General features: G+C 47.5%; 1 protein-coding gene across 4 annotated transcripts in view; it reads left to right on the plus strand.

The window, feature by feature from the left end:
- The first annotated feature begins 7,905 nt into the window (after positions 1-7,905).
- polh (polymerase (DNA directed), eta) overlaps positions 7,906-14,031 on the plus strand; it is a 51,087-nt gene continuing 44,961 nt past the window's right edge. For 3 of the 4 annotated variants that reach the window (XM_059982530.1, XM_059982529.1, XM_059982528.1), the window contains exons 1-5: positions 7,908-8,113; positions 8,869-9,018; positions 10,519-10,653; positions 11,569-11,801; positions 12,521-12,693. In XM_059982530.1, the coding sequence (XP_059838513.1) occupies positions 7,923-8,113; positions 8,869-9,018; positions 10,519-10,653; positions 11,569-11,801; positions 12,521-12,693 (882 nt within the window). In that variant the 5' untranslated portion in view covers positions 7,908-7,922. Of the gene's footprint in view, positions 8,114-8,868; positions 9,019-10,518; positions 10,654-11,568; positions 11,802-12,520; positions 12,694-14,031 lie in introns of all 4 variants that reach the window. The other variant, XM_059982531.1, reaches the window with a different exon arrangement.

Raw genomic sequence — 14,031 nt, forward strand, 5'->3', positions numbered from 1 at the left:
CTTTTGATAAAGTCCCACATAGGAGATTAGTGGGCAAAATTAGGGCACATGGTATTGGGGGCAGAGTACTGACATGGATTGAAAATTGGCTGGCTGACAGGAAACAAAGAGTAGTGATTAACGGGTCCCTTTCGGAATGGCAGGCTGTGACCAGTGGGGTACTGCAAGATTCGGTGCTGGGACCGCAGCTGTTTACAATATACATTAATGATTTAGATGAAGGGATTAAAAGTAACATTAGCAAACTTGCCGATAACAGAAAGCTGGGTGGCAGTGTGAAATGTCAGGAAGATGTTATGAGAATGCAGGGTGACAGGTTGGGTGAGTGGGCAAATGTATGACAGATGCAGTTTAATGTGGATAAATGTGAGGTTATCCATTTTGGTGGCAAGAACAGGAAGGCAAATTACTATCTAAATGGAGTCAAGTTAGGAAATGGGGAAGTACAACGAGATCTAGGTGTTCTTGTACATCAGTCAATGAAAGCAAGCATGCAGGTACAGCAGGCAGTGAAGAAAGCTAATGTCATGCTGGCTTTTATAACGAGGAATTATAGGAGTAAAGAGGTCCTTCTGCAGCTGTACAGGGCCCTGGGTGAGACCCCACCTGGAGTATTGTGTGCAGTTTTGGTCTCCAAATTTGAGGAAGGACATTCTTGCTATTGAGGGAGTGCAGTGTAGGTTCACAAGGTTAATTCCCGGAATGGCAGGACTGTCATATGTTGAAAGATTGGAGCAACTGGGCTTGTATACACTGGAACTTAGAAGGATGAGAGGGGATCTGATTGAAACATATAAGATTATTAAGGGATTGGACAAGCTGGAGGCAGGAAGCATGTTCCTGCTGATGGGTGAGTCCAGAACTAGAGGCCACAGTTTAAGAATAAGGGGTAGGCCATTTAGAACAGAGATGCGGAAAAACTTTTTCACCAGAGAGTGGTGGATATGTGGAATGCTCTGCTCCAGAAGGCAGTGGAGGCCAAGTGTCTGGATGCATTCAAGAGAGAGTTAGATAGAGCTCTTATAGATAGCGGGGTCAAGGAATATGGGGAGAGGGCAGGAACGGGGTACTGATTGTACTGACAGGGGTACTGACAGCCATGATCACAGTGAATGGCGGTGCTGGCTAGAAGGGCCGAATGGCCTACTCATGCACCTACTGGCTATTGTCTATTGTCTATAACCCATACAGACGGTTCGGGAGATGAACTCTGAACTCCAGAGCTGTAATAGCACTGTGCTAACCACTACGAGAAGTTTGAGGTGTCAGGCATTACTCGCACAATAACTGGTAGTGGCTAGGAGACTGATGTAGAGCAGAGGTAACTAGTTCCCTGAAACTGGGGGCACATGTGGACAGAATGGTGAAGTAAGTACTTGGTAAGTTTATCTTCAGCAGTAGAGAGTTGGCATGTCATATTACAGCTGTACAACTGCATTTGCTTGGAATTCTGCTGGCCCAGCCACGTGATTAAGCTGGGAAATGTTCGGCAGGATGTTGCTGGGACTGGAGGGCTGTAATTACAAGGAGTGACTGAATAACCTGGTTCTGTTTTTCTTGAAGGGCTGAGGGGTGATCTTACAGAGGTTTATAAAATCAGGAGGGGCATAGATACAGTGAATGGTCACACTCTTTTGCCAGGGTAGGGGAGTCCAAAACAACGTAGAGTATAACACAGGAATATGCCCTTCAGCCCATCATGTCTGTACTTACCATGATGTCAAATTAAGTTCATGTTTTTCCTTGCACATGATTCCTATCTCCTCATTGAGTGTAAGAGTAATGAAGTCATGATGCAGCTTTGTAAAACTATGGTCAGGTATGCATTACCAGTCACTGCTTTACAGGAAGGATATGGAAACTTCAGAGAGAGTTCAAAGGAGGCTTAATAGGGTGTTACCTGTATTAGAGGGTATGCACTTCAAAGAAAAGTTAGACAGACTTGGGTTGTTTCCTCTGAGTGTCGGAGCTGATATCTTCAAATGAGGATAGAGTCATCAAATAATGGGGTATTACTCTTACACTCAGTGAGTAAACCAACAAAGACAAACATGTCGTACACCACCTTTACCACAGTATCTACTTACGTGGCCACTTTCAGGGAGCTATGAACTTGGACCCCTCGTTTTCACTGTACATCAGTCCTGCAATTTATTGTACTTACCCTTAAGTTTGACCCCTCAATGTGCAACACCTCACACTTGGCCAGATTAAACTCCATCTCTCTACCCATGATCCATGTTCTCAGGCAATCTACTTTGTCTGCTGCACTGCCAGTCTTTGTGTCACCTGTAAACTTACTAATGCGCCCATTTATATTTTCATCCAAGTCACTGGTATCTATAAGTCACAAACATCAGCGGTCCCAGCACTGATCCCTGTAGAATACCACAGGGCAGGGACTTCCACACACAATAAAACCACTACCTGTTTGTTTCTATAGGCAAGTCACTCCAAACAACCGAATCACCGTGGAGTTAATAAAATGTATTAATCTGTGTAACGCAGTTGGTGTGGACTTCAGTCAGTCCGTGGACAAGGCTCCACATGGGAAACTGATTGAACAGGTTACCCCTTGGGATCCTGGGAGAGTTGGCAAACGGGGCCAGAAATTGGTTTGGTAATAAAAGGCAGTGGGTGATGGTGGAGAGTTGTTCTGTGATTGGAAGCCCGTGACCATTGGTGTGCCACAGGGATCGGTTCCAGGACCTTTGCAGTTTGCTATTTAGATTAATAACCTGGGTGTGAACGACAATCAAAATCTGATTTATTATCACTGACACGTCATGGAACTTGTTGCTTTTTGGCAGCCATAGTGCAAGACTTAAATATTTCTGTGTGTAAGTTTAAAAATGAATGAAAGCAACAGCACGGTAGTGTTCAGAAACCTGACAGCACAGGCAAAGAAGCCGCTCCTAAGACACTGAGTGTGAGTTTTCAGTCTCCTGCACCTCCTCCCTGATGGTAGTAACAAGAGGAAAGCACGTTCTGGATGGCAAGGGTCCTTAATGATGAATACTTCCTTCTTGTAAAAGTATGGATATGGTGGGCAAATCCCTCCGCACCATTTGAGCACATTTACAAGGAGCCCTGTCACAGGAAAGCAGTATCCATTGTCAAGGACCACCACCATCCAGGCCATGCTCTCTTCTCACTGCTGTCATCAGGAAGGAGGTACAGGGACTTCAGGACCCACACCACCAGGTTCAGGAATTGTTATTACCCTCAATTGTCAGGCTCTTGAACCAGAGGGGGAAAACTTCACTCATCCCAACACTGAACTGTTCTCACAATCTATGCATTCACTTTCAAGGACTCTTCATGTCATGTTCTCAATATTTATTGCTTATTTATGTGTTATTATTTTTATTTTTTTGTATTTGCAGTTTGTCTTGTGTACAGTTGTTCATCCATCTTGTGTGTACAGTTTTCATTGATTCTATTGTGTTTTGTATTTCCTGTGTGTAATGCCCTGGTTTATATTTTTACTGTTATGCTGTGTGTATTTCATTCTGGCAGCTCTGTAAGAGCTGTCTGTTCTGTTTCCATGCTTGTTTGGGTTGCTGCACAGAGAGGAGAAATGTGTGCCATCCAATTGGGATGGTCAGATTACAGGGAGGTTTCTCTGGTGAGGGACTTCAAGCGTTTGTTCGAGATGGATTGGGAGCGACGTTCGGAAGGCGGTGTGTGCTTTCATGTTAACCGAGGGCCCAGCGTGAGTGACAGAGAAGTTCAAGATGAGCTCCAACTTGTGCACATTTGACTGTTTAATTAGAATGGGCCCTTTTCTGTTTGTTATTCTTTACTAACCCTTTAGTTAGGATTCATAAATATAATTCCTTTAATCGTACGCAGAGTACTGTCTGTTATTTTGTGGCATTAATTTGAAACAGGGTAGCAAATGACACAGCATCCACACCAACCGAGGTTTGGGGTGGGATCGAGCGTGCTTCAATCTCATGAGGTTGTCTTCCCTAGACTTGTGCAGCCGAGGAAACCAGAAACCAGGGTGTTTCACGTGAATGCCCGCAAGACAATGAATCTCGGGGTCGTATATGGTGACATACTGTTTATGTACTTTGACAATAAAGTTACTTTGAAGTACTGCCTCTTGAAGATATCCTCGATGGTGATGTTGGTTGTCCCTGTGATGGGTTGGCTCAATCTCCATTATTGAAGATATCCTCGATGGTGAGGTTGGTTGTACCTGTGATGGGTTGGCTCAATCTCCATTATTGAAGATGACCTCGATGGTGAGGTTGGTTGTCCCTGTGATGGGTTGGCTCAATCTCCATTATTGAAGATATCCTCGATGGTGAGGTTGGTTGTCCCTGTGATGGGTTGGCTCAATCTCCATTATTGAAGATGACCTCGATGGTGAGGTTGGTTGTACCTGTGATGGGTTGGCTCAATCTCCATTATTGAAGATGACCTCGATGGTGAGGTTGGTTGTCCCTGTGATGGGCTGGATCAATCTCCATTATTGAAGATATCCTCGATGGTGAGGTTGGTTGTCCCTGTGATGGGTTGGCTCAATCTCCATTATTGAAGATGACCTCGATGGTGAGGTTGGTTGTACCTGTGATGGGTTGGATCGTCTCCATTATTGAAGATGACCTCGATGGTGAGGTTGGTTGTCCCTGTGATGGGTTGGCTCAATCTCCATTATTGAAGATGTCCTCGATGGTGAGGTTGGTTGTACCTGTGATGGGTTGGATCGTCTCCATTATTGAAGATGACCTCGATGGTGAGGTTGGTTGTCCCTGTGATGGGTTGGATCGTCTCCATTATTGAAGATGACCTCGATGGTGAGGTTGGTTGTACCTGTGATGGGCTGGATCATCTCCATTATTGAAGATATCCTCGATGGTGAGGTTGGCTGTACCTGTGATGGGCTGGATCAATCTCCATTAATGAAGATGTCCTCGATGGTGAGGTTGGTTGTCCCTGTGATGGGCTGGCTCAATCTCCATTATTGAAGATGACCTCGATGGTGAGGTTGGGTGTACCTGTGATGGGCTGGATCAATCTCCATTAATGAAGATGTCCTCGATGGTGAGGTTGGCTGTACCTGTGATGGGCTGGATCAATCTCCATTATTGAAGATATCCTCGATGGTGAGGTTGGTTGTACCTGTGATGGGCTGGATCAATCTCCATTATTGAAGATATCCTCGATGGTGAGGTTGGTTGTCCCTGTGATGGGTTGGCTCAATCTCCATTATTGAAGATATCCTCGATGGTGAGGTTGGCTGTACCTGTGATGGGCTGGATCAATCTCCATTATTGAAGATATCCTCGATGGTGAGGTTGGTTGTACCTGTGATGGGCTGGATCGTCTCCATTATTGAAGATGTCCTTGATGGTGAGGTTGGCTGTCCCTGTGATGGGCTGCATCGTCTCCATTATTGAAGATGACCTCGATGGTGAGGTTGGTTGTCCCTGTGATGGGCTGCATCGTCTCCATTATTGAAAATGTCCTCGATGGTGAGGTTGGTTGTACCTGTGATGGGCTGGATCGTCTCCATTATTGAAGATGACCTTGATGGTGAGGTTGGCTGTCCCTGTAATGGGCTGGATCAATCTCCATTATTGAAGATGACCTTGATGGTGAGGTTGGTTGTACCTGATGATTGGAGCCGCCATATGACCGGTCAGAATACTCTCGATCAGAAATCTGCAAGAGTCTTTGGTGACATAATAGTTGGTGATGGTGCTGATAGTGAGGAGGACAGTTGTACACTGGAGATGTCACTATTGGTAGAATGGACTGAGTATCTGGCAGATGGGATTTAATCAGGGTTAGTGTGAGGTGAAACACTTTGGGAAAAGTGATATGGATGAATGGCAGGTCCCTGGAGAGTACTGAGGAACAGAGGGACCTCGGTGTAAAGGTTGAAGGAGGCAACAAAGTAGATAGGGGACACCTTCTTCATTGGCCAGGGCATAAAATCCAAGAGCAGGAACATCTTGGTACAAGTGAAAATCCTGAAAGGTACTGAATCTAAAGCAGAGGCAAAAATTGCACAAAACACTCAGCAGGTCGGGCCATATCTTTTAGGAGAGAAGCAGAGTCATTGTTTGTTTCTGTTTGTGGTTTTGGTTGTAATACAACCTTAAACAGTACTTGAGGTCACACCTGGAGTACCATGTACAGTCCTGATCCCACACTATGGGAAGGATAGAACTGTACTGGAAAGGGTGCAGGGATAATTCCCAGGATGTTCCTGGGGGTGGAGGGTTGAATTGACTTTATTTTTTACATCCTTCACATACATGAGGAGTAAAAATCTTTGTTATGACCCTGTCTAAATGAGCAATTTATAGTAATTTGTAATAAATAGTATGTACAACAGGACAGTCAGTATAACATAGAAATACAATTGTATCAGTCTGTATTAATCAGTCTGATGGCCTGGTGGAAGAAGCTGTCCCAGAGTCTGTTGGTCCTGGCTTTTATGCTGCGGTACTGTTTCCCAGATGTAGCAGCTGGAACAGTTTGTGGCTGGGGTGACTCAGGTCCCCAATTATCCTTCAGGCCCTTTCAACGCAACTGTCTTTGTGAATGTCTTGAATAGAGGGAAGTTCACATCTACAGATGCACTGGGCTGTACGTACCACTCTCTGCAGAGTCCTGCGATTAAGGGAAGTATATGTCCCATACCAGGCAGTGATGCAGCCAGTCAGGATGCTCTCATGTGCCCCTGTAGAAAGTTCTTAGGATCTGGGGACTCATGCTGAACTTCTTTAACTGTCTGAGGTGAAAGAGGCACTGTTGTGTATGTACAGATCATACTGCTTCATGCGCCCATGTTGAGCGTCAATTTCATCAACTTTACCTCCAACTTCCACCCTGCCCATAAATTCACTTACTGTAAGTTGCAAAATAAATAAATAGTGCAAAAGATAGATGAGGTGGTGTTCAAGGACGGGTCAGAAATCTGACGGTGGAGGGGGGAAAGCTGTTCCTAAGACATTGTGTTTGGGTCTTTAGACTCTCGTGCCTCCTCCCTGATGGTAGTAACGAGGAGAGGGTATGTCCTGGTGGCATAATGAATGCCACCTTCTTGAAGATGCCCTCAGTGGTGGAGATGGCTGAGCCTCTTGCAACCCTGAGCTGTTGAGCCTCCATACAGCCTGTCAGAATGCTCTCCAATGTACATCTATAGAAATTTGCTGGTGTTGGGTGACATACCAAATCTCCTCAAACACTGTTGGAAGTGTCTGCCAAGAGGTGTGTACTGACCTCTACTAAGGTGTCAAAGTGACAGGCTGTTTGTTGCCTGTTCCTCCTATGGCATTGTTTACATTGAAATGCGTAGATTCATCTGCTCCCAGGTTATTCTCTACAGTATCTAGCCCTCTTATGTACGTTTAAAAATATTAATATTAATATTAAAAAAATTGTACGCCCCACCACAGCACGGGGCTATGCTCACTTTGGTATTAATCATTTAGGGACCTGGGGGACATTATTCAACACAGAGGGTGAGCTGCTGCTAGAGGAAGTGGTTGAGGCAGGTACTAATACCTGTACTGTACAATGTTTAAAGGACATTTGAATGGGTACATGGATAGGAAAGGGCTGGAGGGATTAAAGGTTAAATAGAAACTTTGGTCGGTATTGACCCGTGAGGCCAAAGAGATTGCTTCTGTGCTACGTAGAACGAAGAGTTATAGAACATAGAGTTTGTACAACTTGTACAGTTATAACATGACGACCCAACGAAGGCGCTGGTTTAACTACTGAAAATGTAACACGTCACACCTGCCCGAGTTAAATTCCGTCTGCTGTTCCTTTTGCAGTTGATTTGTAACCTAGGATAATCTTCTTCATTATTCACCATAACTCTAATATCGTATCACCTGCAGCCCTTCGCCAGCATTTTCTGTTTTAGTTTTCCAGCATCTACAGTTTTTAAAATGATCAAAAACAAGAGGTTGAATTGTGTGCAAAGCCAATCCTGGCACAGGGTTATCGCAGGGAAAGATTCCGCTTCCTCCGCCCCGCTCGGCTTGCTCATCCACGGCACAGGAGGGCGCTGCGAGGGGAGGTTCCCACTCCTTTCTTCCCGACACCGCGCGATTTGTAACTGGTGTCTTGGCGGGATTGAGTGAGTGTTGGTGGGGAGGGTCTGATAGACAGAACGGTTGAGCAAGTGGTGTCTGAGGGACTGGACGCGTGGGGGTCGGGGGGTTAGGGTTGGCTGAGGGACTGGACGCCTGGTGGGGGGAGTGGGGTTGTCTGAGGGAAGGAACGTTGGGGGGTTTCAGGGACGGGACGTCAGGGAGTGGGGTATCAGGGTGTGACAAAGACGAACATCTGGGTGGGGGTGTGTCTGAGGGACTGACAGATGGACGTCTGGGTGGGGGAGGTATCTGAGGGACTGACAGATGGACGTCTGGGTGGGGGAGGTATCTGAGGGACTGACAGATGGACGTCTGGGTGGGGGAGGTATCTGAGGGACTGGGTGGGGGGTATCTGAGGGACTGACAGATGGACGTGTGGGTGGGGGAGGTATCTGAGGGACTGGGTGGGGGGGTATCTGAGGGACTAGGCGGGGTGTGTCTGAGGGACTGACGGACGTCTGGGGAGGGATGTCTAGGGGACGGATGTCGGGGTGGGGGAGGTACCTGAGGGACTAGGCGGGGGGTATCTGAGGGACTGACAGATGGAGGGGTGTCTAAGGGGCTGGAGTCTGGATGGGGATATCTGAGAGTTGATTTTTGGCCAGGGGTGTGTCGGGGGGGGGGGGGGGGTGTCACAGCGATGGGACATCTGGGGGGATGTGGTGCTAGGATGTTTGAGAGTCGAGGTGAGAAATTTAGCATTGAGCTGTTACCCGTCTCTCTGTCGTCCCATACCCAGGCTGCTGATGCCCGTGGACAGAGGGAAGGAGCGGGTGGTGGCGCTGGTGGACATGGATTGCTTTTATGTGCAGGTGGAACAGAAGACCAACCCTGAGCTGAGGGGCAAGCCCTGTGCTGTGGTCCAGTACAAAACTTGGCAAGGCGGTGGGTAAGTCTGTACACCCCACTGACCCCTGGGCTAGATCAGAAACAAAGGTCACCTCTCCATTCACTTTCAATCAGAGTTTATTGTTACCACACGACTACATGTAGGCACAGGTGAAAGGCAAACAGCAGCATACAAGATAAACAGCATTTCCATAGATGCTGCCTGACCTGCTGAGTTCCTCCAGCATTTTGTGTCTGTTGTGTGTATAATTATACACATTTTTATAATTAAAATAGAAAAGGAAAAACAAATTTAAAGGTCAAAGTAAATTTATTATTGAAGTATGCATGTATCACCATTTATTGCGATTTATAATCTTGTAGGCATTCAGAATGGAACAGAAATTCAATAGAATCAATTAAAACTACACACAGACTGACAACTAATATGAAAAAGAGGACAAACTGTACAAATACAATAATAATAATAAATAACTGACACTAATTTCAGTGCAAATTAAAGTGGCCATAGAATTGCTGCAGTGATTACTGTTGAGCTGGTTGATTCAAGTACTGAATGGTTGAAGAGAAGTCATTGTTTTGAACCTGGTGTTGTGGAACCTCCCGCATGGTGGTAGCTGTGAGAGGATTACGTGGCCCAGATGGTGGGGATCTTTGATTATGGACACTGCCTTCCTGAGGCAGTGCTTCCTGTAGATACTGCCGATGGTGGGCAGGGAAGTGCCCGTGAGGTACTGGGCAGAGTCCTCTCCTCTTCAGTTTTTTCAGATCATGCTGCAACTGGTTTAAATTTATAAATACAATGAGCTGTCAAAGAGACCTTGTATATGTTAAGTTAATGAACGTTAGACAGATAAAGACAGGTCCTTTGGCAATCCATCTGTATTGGACCCATTTACCAGAACTTGATAACAGATACTATTTAAACCTTGTGATTGTCTCTGCCCCCAACACTCCCTCAGGCAGCATGTTCCAAATTCCAGTCACCATCTAGGGGAAAATATTTTTCCTCAGATCCTCTCTAAATCTCTTGCCTGAATCTATTATGAGATCTGACTTGTGGGGAGAGGGTCTTTCCTGTCTGCCCCTCCTTGAGGTCCCCCACCACCTTCTCTTCTCCACGGAGAATCAACCCAGCCTTTCCAGTCGCTCCTCAGAACGGATACCCATCATCCCAGGCACCCTCCTGGTGAATCTCATCTGCACCTTCTCCAGGGCTGTTGCATCCTTCCCATAGTGTGATGACCAGAACTACACACAGGACTGTAGGTGAGGTCTGGCCAATGTTTCATCAAGTTGTGTCATGACCTCTCTGCCTTGGGTAATGGAAGTCAGCATCCTGTACTCGTCCTTCACCGCCTTACCTCCCAGAGTAGCTGCTTTCAGAGACCCCCAGACCAGGATCCTAATGTTCCCTGATCCTCTGCCAGGCCACACCATTCCTGCTATGTCTCCCTCCCTACCGACTGAGAATCACATTGCACTTACCTCCAGTCCTGGGGTATTGTCCCGCTAAAGCCTTGTTTCTGCCCTCTCGCAGGATTATTGCTGTCAGCTATGAAGCTCGGGCCTATGGAGTGAAGAGAGGCATGAGGGGGGTGGAAGCCACCAAGAAGTGCCCTGGCTTGTTGCTGGCTCGGATCCCAGAGGCACATGGCAAGGCTGACCTCAGCAAGTAAGGGTCACTCCTTCCTTCCCTCCCTGCTCCCCACAGCTCTTCCCCGTGGCCCTGCCTGTCCTTCCGCAGCCCAATTCCCCTCCCTTCCCTGTGGGTTTTCTCTGTCCCTTTGCAATTATCCTCACCCACACCACAGTTCTCCTGATAGTCCAGTTCTCTGGGTGCGTCATCTCACAGCCAGCCACTGTCAGCTGGCCCCCATTTTCCTGCTCTCTGAGTCCAGTGAGAAGAGCCAAGTTGATGCTGGACACCTTGTGCTCTGCTTTGGTCTTCTCCAGCCTGATGGCATGAGTGTGATTCTCTCCTCCTCCAGCCCTTGTCACCTTCCACCTTTCCATTATCACTCCTTGTCTCTCCCCCCCGCACCTATTACACCCCGCCATGCTGATTACAACTCCTCCCCGCAGCCCTATTGCACCCCTTCCCCAACTGCCTACTGCACCCTCCGTGCCTACTACACTCACCCCCACAACCTGGCTCTACCTATCACCTGTCAGCTCTTGCTCCCCTCCCCCATCTCTTTAATTCTGGCCATTTCCCTGCTTTCTTTCCAGCCCAAATGAGGGATTTCGACCAGGAACATTGACTGTCCATTTTCCCCCACAGATGCTGGCTGATTCACTGGGTTTCTCTGGCTTCCTTGAGCATTACTCCAGTGATAACACACACCCTTCCTAAAATTCTTCTGTATTTCCTTTCCCCTGTCTTCCCAGGACAGCAGCCTCGCCTGCTCTGCTTACCTTGTGATTGAAATGGTGCCTTGGATCACCACCCTGTGAACCTTTCCCTCTCTCTCCCCCGGACACCCCTGTTGCCAGGGTGTGGGGACCTACTGGGACCCTCTACCCCAGGACTGTCCGCTTCTGGCTGGGGCTGTGAGTCACTGAGGAGTGATCCCTCCTTCTGACACAGATACCGCCAGGCCAGTGGAGAGGTGGTGGCAGTGATGTCACGGTTTGCTGTGATCGAGCGGGCCAGCATCGACGAGGTTTACGCTGACCTGACCGCTGAAGCCCAGCGTCTCCTGCGGCAGCCGGGGGCGCTGAACCGGGTGGGGGCAGAGGCTCAACTCCGGAGCACCTTTGTGGAGGGGTTCCCCCGAGACAGGGGCACCTCAACGGAACAGGACGCAGGCCGCAACAGAGGTGAGGGGGCTGGGAGGGTGAGGGAGGTGAAGGGGTGGTGGTTAGGGAGAGGTAGGAAGGTGAAGGGGTTGTGTGAGGCTTAGACATGATGTCACAGCTGTTTTAAATGCTCCTGTCATATCTGCTTTCACCATGATCTCTGGCAGCCTGTTCCAGGCACCCACGCTGTTTAAAATAAAACTTGTTCCACTCATCCCCTTAAAACTTATCCCATTAAGCCTATTCTCCCTAGTATTTGTAATTTCTCCCTTGTAAAAGTATCCTGGCTGTCTACTCTGTCTACATCTCATGATATAATAAACCTCTATCAGATCTTCCCCCAGCCTCTGCCGCTCTGGAGAAAACCCAAGTTTGTCTGATCTCTCCTTACAGCCATCCAGTCCAGCCAGCATTCTGCTGCACCCTCTCTAAAGCCTCAATATCCTTCCTGTCAAAGGACGATCGGTACTGCACACAATACTCCAGGTGTAACACCTCCCTCTTTGTCCCTTCCTCCACTTCCTCCAACTCCTTGTGACTGCCAGAGTTGAATGCCCTGTGTGGATTGCTGTGTAAATCACTGGGCCTAAGCTGGAGAGGGTGGTTGGTGTACATGGTAGGGATTGGGCTGTCTCTGACCAGGATGAGTGTCCTGGGCTCCTTCAGACTCTGGTCAAGGGGACTGGGAGGGGTAGGGGAAGGGCAGTCTGAGTTGTGCCCTGGCTGTGTCTCTCCCACAGAGGAGGTGCGGCAGGAGGGCTTGCAGGCCTGGTTGGATTTGCTGCCCTGGGACATGGGCCAGAACAGCCTCGAGCTGCTGCTTACTGCTGGTGCAGTCATTGTCGAGCGGATGCGGGCAGCTGTGGAGGCAGAAACCGGATACAGATGCTCAGCTGGAATCTCACACAACAAGGTATGACTATGGATTGAAACCAGTTCGACGCTAGTCTGGAACCCATTCCCAGGGACAGGAACAGAGACCTCTACAGCAAAGAAAAGACCCCTTTAGTCATTGATCCCTCCTCATCAATACTATTCCCAGTTACCCACATTAGGACTTATTGATATGTCCTCCAAACATAGTGATTGTATTTGATTCTACCACCTCACCTGCAGTGCATTCCAGATATCAACCACATACTGTGTATAAAAAAAAAACTTTCCCCTCAGGTCCACTTCAAAACTCATTCTACTCACCTTAGATCAGTGCCCTCAAGTTTCTGATGCCCTCCCATGGGAAAAAGTTTTTGACTATCTACTCTACCAATGCCTCTCATAATCTTAATATTCTTCTCTTAGCTCGCCCCTCAACCACCTGGCTCCAATGAAAACAAGCACAGCCTATCCAATCTCTCCAAGTCCTCCAATCCAAACAGTGTTCCCCCTTCCCCTCACCTATCACCTTCTAGCTTGTCATCCTTCTCCTCCTCCCACCATCTTATTCTGGCATCTTGCACTTTCCTTTCCAGTCCTGAAGAAGGGTCTCGGCCTGGAATTTTGACTGTTATACTTTTCCATAATTGCTGCCTGACCTGCCGAGTTCCTCCAGCATTTTGTATGTGTTATCCTGGCGAGCTACCTTATTACAGTGTAACCATATCCCTCCCTATAGTGTGGGGAACAGAAATGCACACATAATTATTGTATTGTAAAGTAACAATATAGCATCCCATCTCTTATATTCTGTGTCCCGGCCTACGAAGGCAAACATACCATTTGCCTTTAAAACCACCCTCTCTACCTGTTTCCTCTTTTAGAGCACTATGGATGTGGATTATTGGGTCTCTTCATTCTGTTTACTGTATATGCCCTACTCCCATCTGACTTTCAAAATGCTTCACCTCATGTTCATCAGGATTAAATTCTATCTATCTGTGCTCCATCCAGCTTTCCATCTGACCTGTATCTTGGTGTTACCTTGACAACTTTCCTTGCTATCCACAAGCCACTGATTCTCAAACCTACTAATCGTACATCCTACACTTGTATCCAAGTTATTAATAAACATCACAAACAGCAGAGATTCCAGCATCTATACCTATGGAACATAAACTTCTAGTCCAAGAAACCCCTCCATCCCACCCTCTGCCTCCTGGCACCAAAACTGTTATAGATCCATTTCCCTCATCATGGAGCCTACATGTGTTAGCTGTGTGGATCAGCTGACCTTGTCCATCAGTGTGGTGTGGGATGGGAGGGTTTTGACATCTGACCCATCACTGTGTGTGGAGGTAGGAAGGGTTGTGGTTTG

Source organism: Hypanus sabinus, chromosome 10 (assembly GCF_030144855.1).
Source record: "Hypanus sabinus isolate sHypSab1 chromosome 10, sHypSab1.hap1, whole genome shotgun sequence".
NCBI classification, from domain to species: Eukaryota; Metazoa; Chordata; class Chondrichthyes; order Myliobatiformes; family Dasyatidae; genus Hypanus; species Hypanus sabinus.